Source organism: Panulirus ornatus, chromosome 52 (genome assembly GCF_036320965.1).
Source record: "Panulirus ornatus isolate Po-2019 chromosome 52, ASM3632096v1, whole genome shotgun sequence".
In the NCBI taxonomy this organism is placed as follows: Eukaryota; Metazoa; Arthropoda; class Malacostraca; order Decapoda; family Palinuridae; genus Panulirus; species Panulirus ornatus.
In genome coordinates this window covers 21,623,990-21,638,456 of record NC_092275.1, presented here as the reverse complement: position 1 = coordinate 21,638,456, position 14,467 = coordinate 21,623,990, and the positions used below count along the sequence as shown (strand labels likewise).

General features: G+C 43.3%; 1 protein-coding gene across 2 annotated transcripts in view; it reads right to left on the bottom strand.

Moving 5' to 3' along the window:
• Positions 1-14,467, bottom strand: part of LOC139765131 (dopamine receptor 2-like) — a 465,963-nt gene that overhangs the window by 173,814 nt on the left and 277,682 nt on the right. For both annotated transcript variants that reach the window (XR_011716584.1, XM_071692326.1), the window contains exon 3: positions 7,607-10,071. Coding sequence is in view for 1 of the 2 variants with exons in the window: in XM_071692326.1 (XP_071548427.1) it covers positions 7,607-9,459 (1,853 nt within the window). In the remaining variant the exon portion in view is untranslated. The remainder of the gene's footprint in view (positions 1-7,606; positions 10,072-14,467) is intronic.

Genomic DNA, 14,467 nt, shown 5'->3' with positions numbered 1-14,467 from the left:
CCTATGAAGCTCAATCCTTTTAAATGCAAGTTTAAATTGGCTTTTTTTCCTCCCTCGCGAACTTGTAAACTCATTTCCCCGGCCGTAAACTCGGCCCTGAAGTGTGCAAGGTTGACGTTTTTATTAAGTTTACTTTTAAACTAATTTTCAAGGGATTCAATCTCATGAAATGAAAAAAAAAAAAAAAGCATCTCGGTTCTTTAGAATTTATTACGTCGACGGAAACGGTTAAGGTGTACCGGAGGGGGTAAGAAAAAGCTCTTTGAAGTAGAGTAATAATTATGTATATCGTAGTCCACGAGAGGTATATAAATCTGTCCCTATGAAAAAAAACAAACAAAATGAAGGTACTCTTTGAAGGAACCACTGCTATGCACTAACTACTTCGCCTTGGTGCTCAACGTTGCATATCAAATGACTTGCATTTCTTTCTTGTATGCACCCTAACGATGTGATTACTATACGATAGTGCACTCGGGAACTTATCGTGTTTCATCTTCCCGTGGACTCATAGGAATATATATATATATATATATATATATATATATATATATATATATATATATATATATATATATATATATATATATATAAACCATGGAAAGCTGTGTAGGTATGTATATTTGCGTGTGTGGACGTGTGTATGTACATGTGTATGGGGGGGGGGGGGGGTTGGGCCATTTCTTTCGTCTGTTTCCTTGCGCTACCTCGCAAACGCGGGAGACAGCGACAAAGTATAAAAAAAAAAAAAAAAAAAAATATATATATATATATATATATATATATATATATATATATATATATATATATATATATATATATATATATATATATCAAAGTACAACAGAAATGCTCTCGAACGAATCACTGCTAAATGGAACTCTCACACGCATGATGACAAATTTCGTTTTAAGATGCACGAGATTCTTGGCACACGCTCCTCTCGACAACATGCCACCATGATATACAAAATACCTGTCGACAAAGCTTCCAAGAATGTCGTGATGAATTCCAGGGCAGAGAGGAGGAGTTAAGTGCTTCTGGTTATGAGTGAAAACTTTCTTGACGGGGGAAGAAATGCCAAAGCGACGGGTCGCACACCTACGCTGTTGACCCCTCAGTCATGCAAGATAAATACCCTCCAACGCCCGACTTGGTTACTGACGTCTTAAATAGGTATGAATCATGCGAGGGAGTGGAAGACAGAGGGCCACGAATAACTGGGTGAAAGAAGTGAGGGGGAGAAATATGTGGAAAGAAACGAAATGAAAGAAGAGAATGAAACTTGGAAGAGTAAAATCTGATTAGTGATGCCGGTGTATGTGAAATTTAAGATGATGGACCAACTCCCTAAGCAGCTCGGGCATAGATTTCTATTTTCTTTTTATCCTGTTTTCAGGAAATTGTTCTTTCTCGTTTCCCCAAGAAAGATTTCGAGTTTCCATTTCAAAAATTGTTTTATTTCATCATGGCAATGAAAGTATATATACATATATATATATATATATATATATATATATATATATATATATATATATATATATATATATATATACATATATATATATATACACACACATATATATATATATATATATATATATATATATATATATATATATATATATATATATATATATATATATATATATTTTTTTTTTTTTTTTTTTTTTCCAAAAGAAGGAACAGAGAATTGGGCCAGGTGAGGGTATTCCCTCAAAGGCCCAGTCCTCTGTTCTTAACGCTACCTCGCTAATGCGGGAAATGGCGAATAGTTTGAAAAAGAAAGAAAAGATATATATATATATATATATATATATATATATATATATATATATATATATATATATATATATATATATGTATATATATGTGTGTGTGTGTGTGTGTGCGTGTGTGTACGATACAGTAGTCTCCTTACATTACTTCTCGCTTCAGAGAAGTCCATCCTGTACCTGCTACCATATATAATACGTCTCTCCCTCCGTTCTCTGAGTTTATAACTTTGCTGAGACACCTCTGGTATACCCGTGAACTATAAACTCTGCTGATATTGTACTAATATCTATGTCGAGTTGAAGCTGTTTGGTTGTATCTGGCTTCCATTCCAAGTTTCTCCAACAACGCGCTGGTAACCACAAACCACATTAACGATCATTTGACACGCTCGAGTTCTGTCTCTAACTATGATTCTCGCGAGCTCTGAATTGACTTTGGGAAGGTGGACAGTACATCGGGATGAACAAAAACGGACACGCTTTTTCCGATAAGATTATGATTTCCATACGGCTTGGTTATTGGATGAAATTGATGCGAGAAATGAACGGAAAAAAGAAAAAAAGTAAAGAGGATACAAGTCTTTAGCTTCTGTTGAGAGTTGTCAAGGGAGTCGATCTCACTTGGGCAGTTTTGGCACGGGCAAGTCTTGCACTGCAACAATTGGAATTAATCGCGGAAAAGACGCTGTCTTGTCTCTCGAGAATTTCAGAAGTTTCCACTTCGAACTTGATGAAGCTAAGACTTATTTACGAGTCAACTGTTTCCATGATAAAGAACTTGTATATATCTTAGTGTGTGTGTGTGTGTGTGTGTGTGTGTGTGTGTGTGCGTGTGTAATGGTTCCCCTTGTCTTTGATGTTTCATTCAACATTCTGGAAATACAGACTTTTTCGGTTTTGGAAACCTTTTACTTTATAACAGTCTGAAAGAGAACCTTTGTAGTAGTTCTCTAGAGAGACTGTTGGTTTTTTGGCATAAAGTTCACGTGAAAACAACATCGAATCAGTGTGAGAGTTGATTTAGCGTCCTGTGGGTTACGGTGAGCCCCTCGCAAGTGCTGCCACCTAACAGGTTTTCCTGGAAGTCGATTCACGATCGTGTGTCCCGAATGGGAACAGCTCCCAAGACGATATGAAGCGTCGTGTCTCTATTACGTCGGTTTGAGTTGATTCTGCCGTTTGATCTCTTCTCACGCGTCGGATCCTTGTTGGCTTTACACTGTGGACGGCTGTAAGGCGCCTCTGCTGACGATCCACGGTGGTAAGGCATGATAATGCAAAGTTAGTGGCTCTTACATACTTCATGCTATCAAAGAGGATTGCAGCTCCATCTTAACAGGGAAATGTATACATTACTTAAAGGAGTTCTGGAGTGGATTCCTGGCTACAGTCAGAATCATGAATCATCATGTACAGAGTCCCCGTGCCCCTGATGCAGGTTTACATGCCTCCTTGAGCACCGATCACAGAGTGTGTGTGCTAGGGTAGGGAGAGTCGGCCGTAATATTACATATGACAGTCGTCTATCAGATCCAGCCGACCGCCACAACAAGCAACACAGGGGTGAGCAAAAGCTTGGCCATCTCCTCCCCCTCAAAGAGATGGCTGAACTTAATTTCCGCAACTGAGATGGTCCCCTTCTGCCCTCTCTTTGGCACCCTCTCAATTCTCTCCCTCCTCCTCCCACTCCTCCTCCTCTAGTCTTTCCGCTTCATCCTATACTTCGCCATCTCTCTTCTTCTGTGAACAAGTTCCTAATTTCTTTAGCTTGTCTCTGTCTGTTTGAGTCTTGCGATTACCCGTATATAAATTGATTTGACGACGAAGCTTGGTAAAACGATTCCAAGTCTTAATAATTGTATTTTCAGTTCCTTGAGTTATGGTTTCCGGTCTGTGTCATGGACGACACTCCTGAATCCCTGGTGAACACAAAGTTATCAAGGAGTCTTTCGCGAAGCCTAGAACTAATCAACAGACCTTTCTGGCATATCATATACATACGCTTCCTATCCCGGGAATCCCTTCTATCTTTACGTGGCTCCTGCAGCACTCAGGAAGCTGGCTACGTCCACCACTCGGGGCCACAGATCACAAAGTATTGTGTGTGAGTCTATGTGCGGAGAGTCCAGGGGAATTGAGAGGCAAGAGCCCCGAGTCTTTTCTATGAGGGTTGCACCGTGGGTATGAAGGGTCTTAGGGTATGATGAATCAGTCTTTATAGCGTTGTAGTGATGGGTGTTGTCCAGAGCGTAAGCGGGAGTGTGCGATTCGAGTTCGTCTGGGGAGTGTGGTTTCTGATGGGTGTATGTCAGGTTGGGTTGGAGTTTAAAATTTATTTGAGAAGCGGGTTGTGTAGTACCTATTACGTTTTTTTCTAGTGTCTCCATATATCTAAATTTCACTTATAATCCTATGTTCAGTTTGAAAGCAATACATTTCAACTCTAAGTACGAATTGACAGATTAACAAATCTTGAGAAATTGTCAAGAAGTTCTACCTTAGAAACAAAAAAAATACCGTAGCGTTTGAATACGAAATTAAGACGATGATAATCACTCTATAACCGACCATAAAATCATCCATAATCCTCACAAAAACATTGTTTTGGAGAATTGTTTACAAGATTGGAAACTTGAAACAAAATTAAGAAAACGACAAACATCAACCTACCACATTATAAGTAGTACTTGAAGAGAGAACAACACTAAACACACTCACCTCCTTCCTACAAAGGTCTCGCTGACGGCACCAGTGAACAGTTCACAGGTTCTTTGGCAGGTTAATAACAATGAAGGGCTTCACTTCACAGTCATTTTACTCGGGACTTCCAACCAACCAACACCATCTACACCATGAAGTAAGATCGTAAACTGTCTCTTCTTCAAGAGCTACATTTCAGAATTTCGATGGATTATCTGTGTCACCTAAGCTACTTGTTAGTGTACTTCACTGGGATAAGTTTCACTCCAGTCTCACCCTCACTTGAAAGCAACAACACGAGTTGTCATTTTCGACAGCAAGAATCCAAATCAACACTGGTGCAAAGCAACAGAGAAAACAGCCTCTCATTGTCGTGATGCACGTCAAAGTACAACAGCAGTCTGATTTTCAAGGTACCTTGGGGCATTTTAGAATCTGTGAAATAATACAAAAAAAGAAGTAAAAACTATGCCTGACGAACAGAAACTTCCTGAAATATGTAAAAATCAGGGACAAATTCCCAGTGCGAGTGTGAAGCTCACAAAAAGTAGAACGAGTGACATAATTACGTTATTTTTCTTTTTACCTACAGAAGGATTCATCATTCCCAACCTGATGATGATGAGGACCGATTTCACGAGTAGATGTGAATTGGTTGACTTGCAATCGGATCGATCATCATGAAATAAAATAACCCAAGCATTGCCTTGGTTCAGTATAATTTCCAGGCATTGCATAATACCCTAAGTACAATCAAATTGTTTACATTATCTATAGACGAATTGACAAACAAAACCATCTCGTCTAGCCTAGTCAGAATCATAAGCACACAGACACAATTTTTCTTCGTTGATGACAATCTGGAGACTGGCGTCTGCTGGCTGGCCAAAGCAATGGCCAGAGTCTGCCCTTACCTAATGGAGTGGAAATGAGAGATACGAGTTTCGCAAAGTATATCAGACACGTAAGCCTGAAGCACAAAGACAGTCTACTATGATCGTATTCTTGGATCGAACCTTCTGCTCTATACACCCTTAGAACCGCTGGTTGGCTTATGATTATATTGACCAACGTATGGAAAACGTATCTATGGCTGAATACACCATGTTTAGCACACTGTATGCAAGTCTTGAACGATCATTAGCGATTGGAAATATCTGCCTTAACGTCAGGGTAACCTGTAACAAGTTTCATCTGAAACCAATTCTCAGAACCCCCATATACGTAGTCAAGGCAATTAGAGAACATACTAAATTTCCTGAAAGTCCATTACGTGAATTTCAATTTCTCAGTGTTCGCCAGTGGCCGAGGATATCTCCTGATCATATGTACACAATTTGGTCAAAAGAGAAGTCATTATGGGACGTTGCTTGCCACTGGAATTATTCTCTTACTTCTACATAAACTTTCGTATATCTTTGGTTTATGTGTGAATTATATTTCTTTACATAGCGGATCCTAAAGCTTGTATGGCATTAATTATTCTACACTGCATACCAAGAGATAATTCTTGTTTTGATTTGTCGACGAAATTCAGATTTCTCTATCGTTACAGATTATGAAAGTTTACACCAGCGTGATATTATATATATATATATATATATATATATATATATATATATATATATATATATATATATATATATATATATACATACTATGAAGTCGATATCAGCAATCTCATCAAATTCTCTAAAAACTGTTCCTCGAATTCCTGCCAACATATTAGGATTCATTATATGACAAACGTAAGTAGGGTAGTAGTAGTATATCACACACGACCAGTCTAAGAACTGCATTCATTTTTCCGCAATAAGGCCTCCTCTCATCACATCTCAATACTCTGAATCCTTTGCTCTTGCATCACTTTCCAGTGACCCCCCTCAAACATACTGGTCTATCCCTACATCTAGCTACTAACTAGATCTTTTTCTCTCACTACAACCCTTAAAAAGGGCCTTTCATCCTCTGCCCCTAACCATGATGTTCCTTCATCCTTCGCTAAAGAGTCACTTGGTTTCGGACGAGACGAACACTGCAGCGAAACCTGCTCGGTACCACTGAGGTTGACACACACACACAAACCTGAGATCGCAACACTCATACCTCTCTTCCCTCTCACGTAGTCTTGCTTGCTGTTCGCTCCATTTACTTTATTGCAGCCTTAGAGAGGAAAATACGTCTGTTGGCGAGTATCAGGGCGGCGATACAAGGGCGAGAGGTCGTCCCTGCGCCACCACAGATGCGTTGAGGGAAATGCCTCATTCAATAAATTCTCCAATACCCGAGGCCCATGCAGTATATCGTCCCAGCTCCACTAACACACATGCCACGTGAGTTCTCATGAGTTTAGCTCTTGAGCACACGAGTTACAAAGGCTTATATCGCTCGCTGTGTGGGATGGTCGCTCTCCTCCTTCATCGGCTATACCCGAGGCATTTTAGCCCGACTGCAAAGGCTTATAAAGTATGTTATTGTGTCGGTCGTCGATAGCTCGAGGATGCCCTAAGGGAAGTTTGCACACGGTAATACGAGAGGATTTGGACTAGGGAGCAGAGTTGGGTAGTCGCTCAGGTAGGCACGCAGTGAGCAGGGAGGGAGTACAGAGCAATGCCTCGCATATTGGAACGCCATATTTCAGGGAAAAAATATCTCAAGCAGGTGTATCCGAGATTAAGTATATATTCATACACTTAACACAGCATGGACGAGCTCAAGTGTTATGAAAAAACGTAAGCGTTTCAGATAATGAGACATCCAAAAGGTCACAAGACCATAAGGAATAAAATCCTGATGAAGACAGTTGCTTTAAGAATCTCAGTAGTAAGACTATCCCCTCTAGAAACGACCTAAAATGAAACGTGAAACATCGATATACAACCTAAACGAACCCTCTACACTTACCTTATCGTCATGCCTACGGTTGATACACGTCATAAAAACATCTACAATAAAAAACCTGTTGAATAAAGACAGTGTCTTCCTTGTTTTGGTAGAGGCTGGCTATCTACCAAGACAACATTGCATGAAATGCCAACATTGCTGGAACCAGTTTGGTTGTTCGAGCAACCTGTCTGTATACTGGTTCCCGATGCACATCTACCAGAAACGATGGATTCAGCACTCACCTCCTAAAGTCCTTGGCCCAGCAGGCGTAGATGACGGGATTCATCGCGGAGTTGATCCACCCGAGCCAGGTAACGACGCCGTCCACCAACGCCGGCTCCCTGATGCACCGCTCTCCACATAACCCCGACAGGAGGTTGGTGACGAAGAAGGGAAGCCAGCACACAATAAACACACCCATTACGATGCCCAGAGTCTTGGCCGCCTTCTTCTCTTTGGCAAATTTACAAAGTTTGCGCGAAATGGAAAAGTTTTTCAGGTTGCGCGATACCACCTTTGTGGAACTGTCTGGCGAGGCGCCTTCATGCATGGGACCCAGTGGACAAGACTCCCCGTCGTCTAGTGCTGGTCCCATGCCATGGGCATCACTTATACCACCGTTCTCTTGCGCGCAGCTGTATGTCTTGCCTGCCGGGTAGTGGGCTCTGTGGACGCCGTTGCCATTACTGCTGGTGCTTCCACCGGTGCCACCGCCACCTCCGCCCCCGCGGTGGATACGCAGAGTCAACTCCATCTCTCCGTCACCCATGGATGACACTAGCTTCTGGCCAAGCTTGAGGGAGCGGGTCTGTTCGGTGGCCGCTCTGTAGATGCGAAAATAGGTGAAGACCATGACAAACAACGGTCCGTAGAAACTGATAGTGGAGGAAAAGACCAGATAGGAAAGGTCCTCTGTGAAGGGGCAGGCTCCGACCGGGTGGGGATCTGAAACGGCACGCCACCACGCTATGGCCGGGAATGATATGAGGGCCGAACACACCCACACTAAGGCTATGAGCATGCATGCCCGCCGTGGTGACATGCGGCTTGGGTAGCTGAAAGGATCGGTAATGGCCCAGTACCTGTCTAATGATATAACGCACAAGTTAAGTATAGAAGCCGTCGAGGCCAGCACATCGAAGCTGCGCCACACGTCACAGAAATCAGGGCCAAATGGCCAATAGTCGAAGGAGTCATACAGGGCACTGAAGGGCATGACAAGAGCGCCAACGAGACAGTCGGCCACGGCTAGCGACATGATGAAGTAGTTTGTGACTGTGTGAAGGTATCTCTCACGGGCGACGGCCACGATCACCAACCCGTTGCCGAAGATGGTGGACACTGCGAAGAAGAGCAGCAGCAGACACAGTGCCAGGCTCTCCGGCGTGACGACAAGCGGGGCAGGCTCTTCTAAGGCGCATCCTCCCGACCCGTTGACGGAGAGGTTCTTGCACGCCAGCGACACGTTTAAGCCGAGAGGTTGACTGTCGGCGCTCCAGGTCCAGGAGGTCTCATTGATCCAATTAGTGGCGTTGTTTTGAGCGTCCAGAAGCAGCGGCCCGGGTGTGTCTGCTGTCGTGAACCACCAGTTAGACTCGCCGTCGCTTGACGCGTCCACAGCGAAATTTATGCCGTATTTCGTCTCTACGGCGTCATCCCTCGCCCGGGTATTATCTAAGTAGTTTTCTAAGTAGTTGTTGTCTGAGAACCTTCCAGCGCCGTGGTCTCGGACTCTCCCGGCTGTGTCTGCAGCTTCACCTCCAACTTCCTCCGCCTCGGGTAATGTCTGCAGCAGCCAACTTCCCCTCTCACCTGTATACGGAGTCAATATTCTCGTCTCACTTGTCGCTGTTTGTTGACTGACGGGCTCTCCATTACCCCAGGGGGGCAGAGGCGCGTGGGCAGGCACACCTATACCCTGCTGCCAGCTGTCCCCTGCCTCGCCCTGAGGAGCCAAGCCGTCAAGAATGAAGGGGGTATCATCGAGTCTCACGCCTTTCTCGTCCGGAGGAAAATCAGACACCCTCAGTCCGAATAGGCTGTGCACATGCTTCTCCCAGTTGGCTGAACGATTAGCGGTGATGCTTGGGATCATCTTCGGGGTTGTGGGGGTGAAGGGAACGAGGCGTGGCGAGTGATCAGGTCCCCCGGCAGTTGTGCGAGAGCGTCAAAGCACAAGGGAAGAGAGACGGTCCTCCTCGGCCGCCGGGGCATGCGACACGCCGGACACAACTCCTACGTCGATTCTTGGTAGCGTGTGTGTGACGAATACCGACGTGGTGTCATGGCTATGTTTATCTTCCCTGTCATTTTCTAGAGTACCTCTCCAGCGACTACCTGAGGAGAAGATAACATGATTCACTTAAAAGAGTCATAGATTCATGGGTATTCACTCCATTAACGTTGATAGCGTCAAATGCATATCACTTCATCTCCGACACGAAGCGAAGTAGCCAAATCCCGTAAAATCACTCGGTCGTTGTCTTTGTTTCTGTCTTCAGAAAACGCTGACTGACGCCATACGTTTACTGTCTTTCACTTGTCAACAAATAGCGAGTGTGTGGGTGTAGAATCTGCGCAGGAGGACGACGACGTAGTTGGACCATGAGTTGACGACGACGTCTTCCCCACCCAGTGGGTGGTGTGTTCTTCTTAGCAGACCACAAACGTTTCTGTGGCGTTTCAACGGACCATTTCATGTACCGACCTGAAAAAAAACAAATATATATGAACGTATATGTCAAAGTGCTTCCAGCATTTGTTGACATGGCTAGATTAAATGTAAACTTCATTAAATTTCTTTAGATTTATATCTGGAAAAGAAAAATAGAATCTCTTCAGGGTTCAGGAAAGAAAAAGAAACAATTATTATTTTCTCCATTTTGCAAGATTCATTTAATGGACTAAAGCTACGTTTAAAATGAGGTAATTATGCATAACACCGACCATATTTTGCAAAATTAGAGAAAGTTCTCATATATATATATATATATATATATATATATATATATATATATATATATATATATATATATATATATATATATGTATATATATATAACTGTACATATATGCTTGTAATTCGTATCAGGGGATTTGCATCATGTAATTTCAACTAATTAATCAACACGGGGCAAAGACATTCAATAAGTTTATTATCATTTATTTACTTATATATTTATATCATGTATTTAATGAATTCATTCATTCATTCATTCCCAGAATTGGAGAAAAAGCCGGAGGCATTTCGCAATACCCTTCATCGAATTCATCCCCACAGAAACTGTCAAAGGTTAGTGATACATGGGAGGCGTCTGGCTTTGAAAGATCTCTTACTCGTGGTCGATACGACACTGCCTGACTACTCTCTCTCTCTCTCTCTCTCTCTCTCTCTCTCTCTCTCTCTCTCTCTCTCTCTCTCTCTCTCTCTCGATGAGACGAATCCCCGATAACAAATTGTCCCAAAAGACTTTCTCGGTAAAAATGGAGCTCCTTTTCTTTGTGCTCCACACGTCCAACCGAAAAGGCTCAAGGAGGAAAAAAAAAAAAGGAAGGTCTTATCCTCAGTTTTCTGGCGATATATTGGTTTTCATGGTAGCTTTATTGCAAGGAAGCTATACTGGTGCTCCTGATGATTCGCTGGAAAATTAGTGCCTGGTTAGAGAAATGTGTGGGAAAAATGAGTGGGGGAAAATCTTCCTGTCAACATAGGAGCGATACTCAATAAAACACTAGAAGATGAAGTGATGAGAACCGTGATCTGACCTCACTAGAGGGAGGAGAGACATTGAGGTATACGAACCTCTTCACACATTGAGGTATACGAACCTCTTCACACATTGAGGTATACGAACCTCTTCACGAGTGCTGGAAGCAAGCAAACTGAGCTACATGCTCAAAGGAGACTTTAGATCGCTTCTTTGTATCACGTATTCATTAAGTTCAGTTTGACAGTCTACTAAATATGAGGGTGATGATGATAGCAGTCATGAATTGACACACAGGACGAGCGGAAAAAGTAACAGGGGGGAAAAAAACTGTGGATAAACGTAAGCACACATGACACTTACTCACACCTCGGTATACGAACAGCTTGGACGCTTTCGGGGAAGGCGAGAGAATGCGTTTCCAGCCGAGCATGAGCAACCATTTGATAAGATTTTTTCTTCTATTTGTATGCTTCACTTCCTCACTTTCTCCCTCTAATCTTTGACCTCAACATCAGTCTGTTTGCCTCTCGTAGAAATATCTCTAGTCTTTGGCTGAATGTGTAGGTCATCTGTCACAGTGATGACACACTACGACTTCGACGTATATGTCTAACATCTCCAGCGTCCCGTCGATGGCGTTGCAACGTCCTTGGTAACCACAGCCACCCCAGATATACCATGAGGACTGGGAACACTGGCTGTATTAGGGGGATGGGAGCGATGCAGCGATACATCTTCACAGTTTCTTTGTCATCCATAAGCGGAAACCTACCTACTCTGAAGTACAATGCTATCGTCATTTCTAGTTTTTATTTTTCAAATTCATTCTCTCGTACTTAACATTCTTCTTTATTGTCTCGCTGCGACTAATATTTCTTTGTATAACTTTCACCTACAGAACCATTTGCATGTAGTATAATGTCTCATACTGCTCCCCTCCTCCTCCTCTTAGACACGTTTCCCTCAACTGGAACGCTTCGATTTTGACTCTCTCCCATACCTCCTCTCGTGCCTCAGCCAGAGTCTCATTCGCACCAGTACGTTACTTATCACCCGCCTGTCACTCTTCCCCCCCCACACCATTTTCCTCTCAGAATTTCCGCCTGGTATCTCGCCCCAACCACCCAAACCCTGTTTACCTCTGTGTCTACGTTTCCCCCCTTACGTGTCTTCCTTGTTTATCATCTCACGGTGGCTCGCCACTGCCCTCACACACACACACACACTCTCATATCACCCTTCCAAAGGACATCTACACAGCCCCTTCGATTCCCACACCCTCCTCTAAACCAAGGAGGCTGACTGGCTGGGTGGCTAGCCCTCTCGCCCAAGTATTGATGAGCTCAGTGATCAGTATATTGGAGAGAACGAGGGGGGAAGATAGTGTCACGGGCTGTCGTCCGTGCGCGGCCGGAAGGACATCAGTGGAAGCAGAGCCATCCGCCACACGTCACTCAGTATTCATGGAAATTTACATATTCAAGGTTAAGGTCTTTCCCCCGGACTTATACCCAGCATTTTGGGTTCTAAATCTCAGAATATTTTCTCCTATATTTCACACCTTTTGAGCCCAGGTTTTGGATGACACACAATGATAGATTTCTATCGTTCTTTCATCTGTACATACTGCTCGTTAATAACTGCAAATTTACGTGGTATATTTGTCCATACAGTAAAATATTAGGTAATTAGCAACTATCAAATCTAATTCACATTCATCACTTTAGTGAACATGTACAAGATTATGTTGAATGTGAAGTCCTGTATGACCGTCTGCTTGACTAGCAGTGTATGTATGCATGTATGTATGTATGAAGCGTGTGTGATGCAAGTGTTCTTAACGCTTGTATAGAGCGTGGCTGCAGCTATGTTTGGATGCGTTTGTCCTAAAAGATTAGCAAGAACATGAGGTATTCTGAAGTAAATGAATATTCTTTGCTTAGGTGTGTGTGTGTGTGTGTGTGTGTGTGTGTGTGTGTGTGTGTGTGTGTGTGTGTGTGTGTGTGTGTAATTACATATTTGTAATCATGTGCTCCAAATCCGTACCGAGAACATGTTGAGTGATAACGTAATATACATAGAAAACATCATATAATACCAATTTCCTCCATGAACGTCATCAACTTCTTTGTCTCCGATAAAATTAGTTCCTAATACTGTAAAAAACTTTGACGCAGGGTCAATAAAACGTTCAGTACTTTGTAGAATACTACCGCACCTTGAACGACTTTACTGGTTAAGTTGCGCCGAGGCAATTCGTTGCACTTTTATACTTATACTATACGTAAATCATTCAGTGAAGTAAGCTTATCTCTCGGTGTACTGAAAACATGTCATTGCGTCGACAAATCCATCGATGCGCACCGACCCTCCCTCATTTTAACAACGTTCCTCGCTGATCAAGAGGCAACAAATTGAGCCAGACCAGGTCCTCCCTCCAACACCAGACGAAACGACGGAACATATATATATTGTGACTCGAGTGTCGCCACCAACAGGATGTTTATCTCATTACCGGGATCCAACGGTCGGCTTTATAGCTCCGAGGCCGAAGGGTGATGATGACTGGCCTCAGGTAGGAAGGGTGATGATTGCCAGAGGTCGCGACCTCAGCAGTCGAGGCAGCACCTGGGTTAGGAAGGGTGAAGATACGTGAGAGGGAGGAGGTTCGTATCGACGAGTACCGGACGGCAAGTGGTGGTTGGTTTACCCTCTGGTATTACTTGCTTGTGAGTTATATCCGAAGGATGTGGGAGGAGGAGGAAGAAGGGGAGAGATTTTTCACTCTTTGTTGCTTCTCTTTCTTGCTGATGTCTTCTGAGCGTGAGGGGCAAGGGAGCGAGGGAATGTAGGAGGTGAGGAAGATAGGGAATGAGAAGGTTAGGAGACGAGGAGGACAGGAAATGGGGAGGTCAGGAGACGAGGAGGACAGGAAATGGTGAGGTTAGGAGACGAGGAGGACAGGAAATGGGGAGGTTAGGAGTCGAGGAGGACAGGAAATGGGGAGGTCAGGAGACAAGAAATGAAGGAAATTGAAAGACTGGGAGGTAAGGAATATAGGGTATAGGGAGATTAGGATGAGAGGGAGATAGGGAAAGGGGAAATAAGGGTTCAAGAAAGATAGAGAATGGGGAAGGTTAGGAAGCAAGGAGGATAAATAACAAATCTGCAAGAAAACAGCAAACGTGTAGAACAGGAAACTGGTCGAGTAAGCGGCACACCTTCCTCTACTCGTGTGGCCTTGGCTGTATCTCGGAACAGTATGTATCCTAACACTCTCGCTCAAGGCCACGCCCCGAGTGTAACATAAACAAACTTCCTCTGAAACACAGGACGAACGACCCTCCATCCAGATTCCTCGTTGTTCACGTCCCGTCTCTTCCCCTACGATTA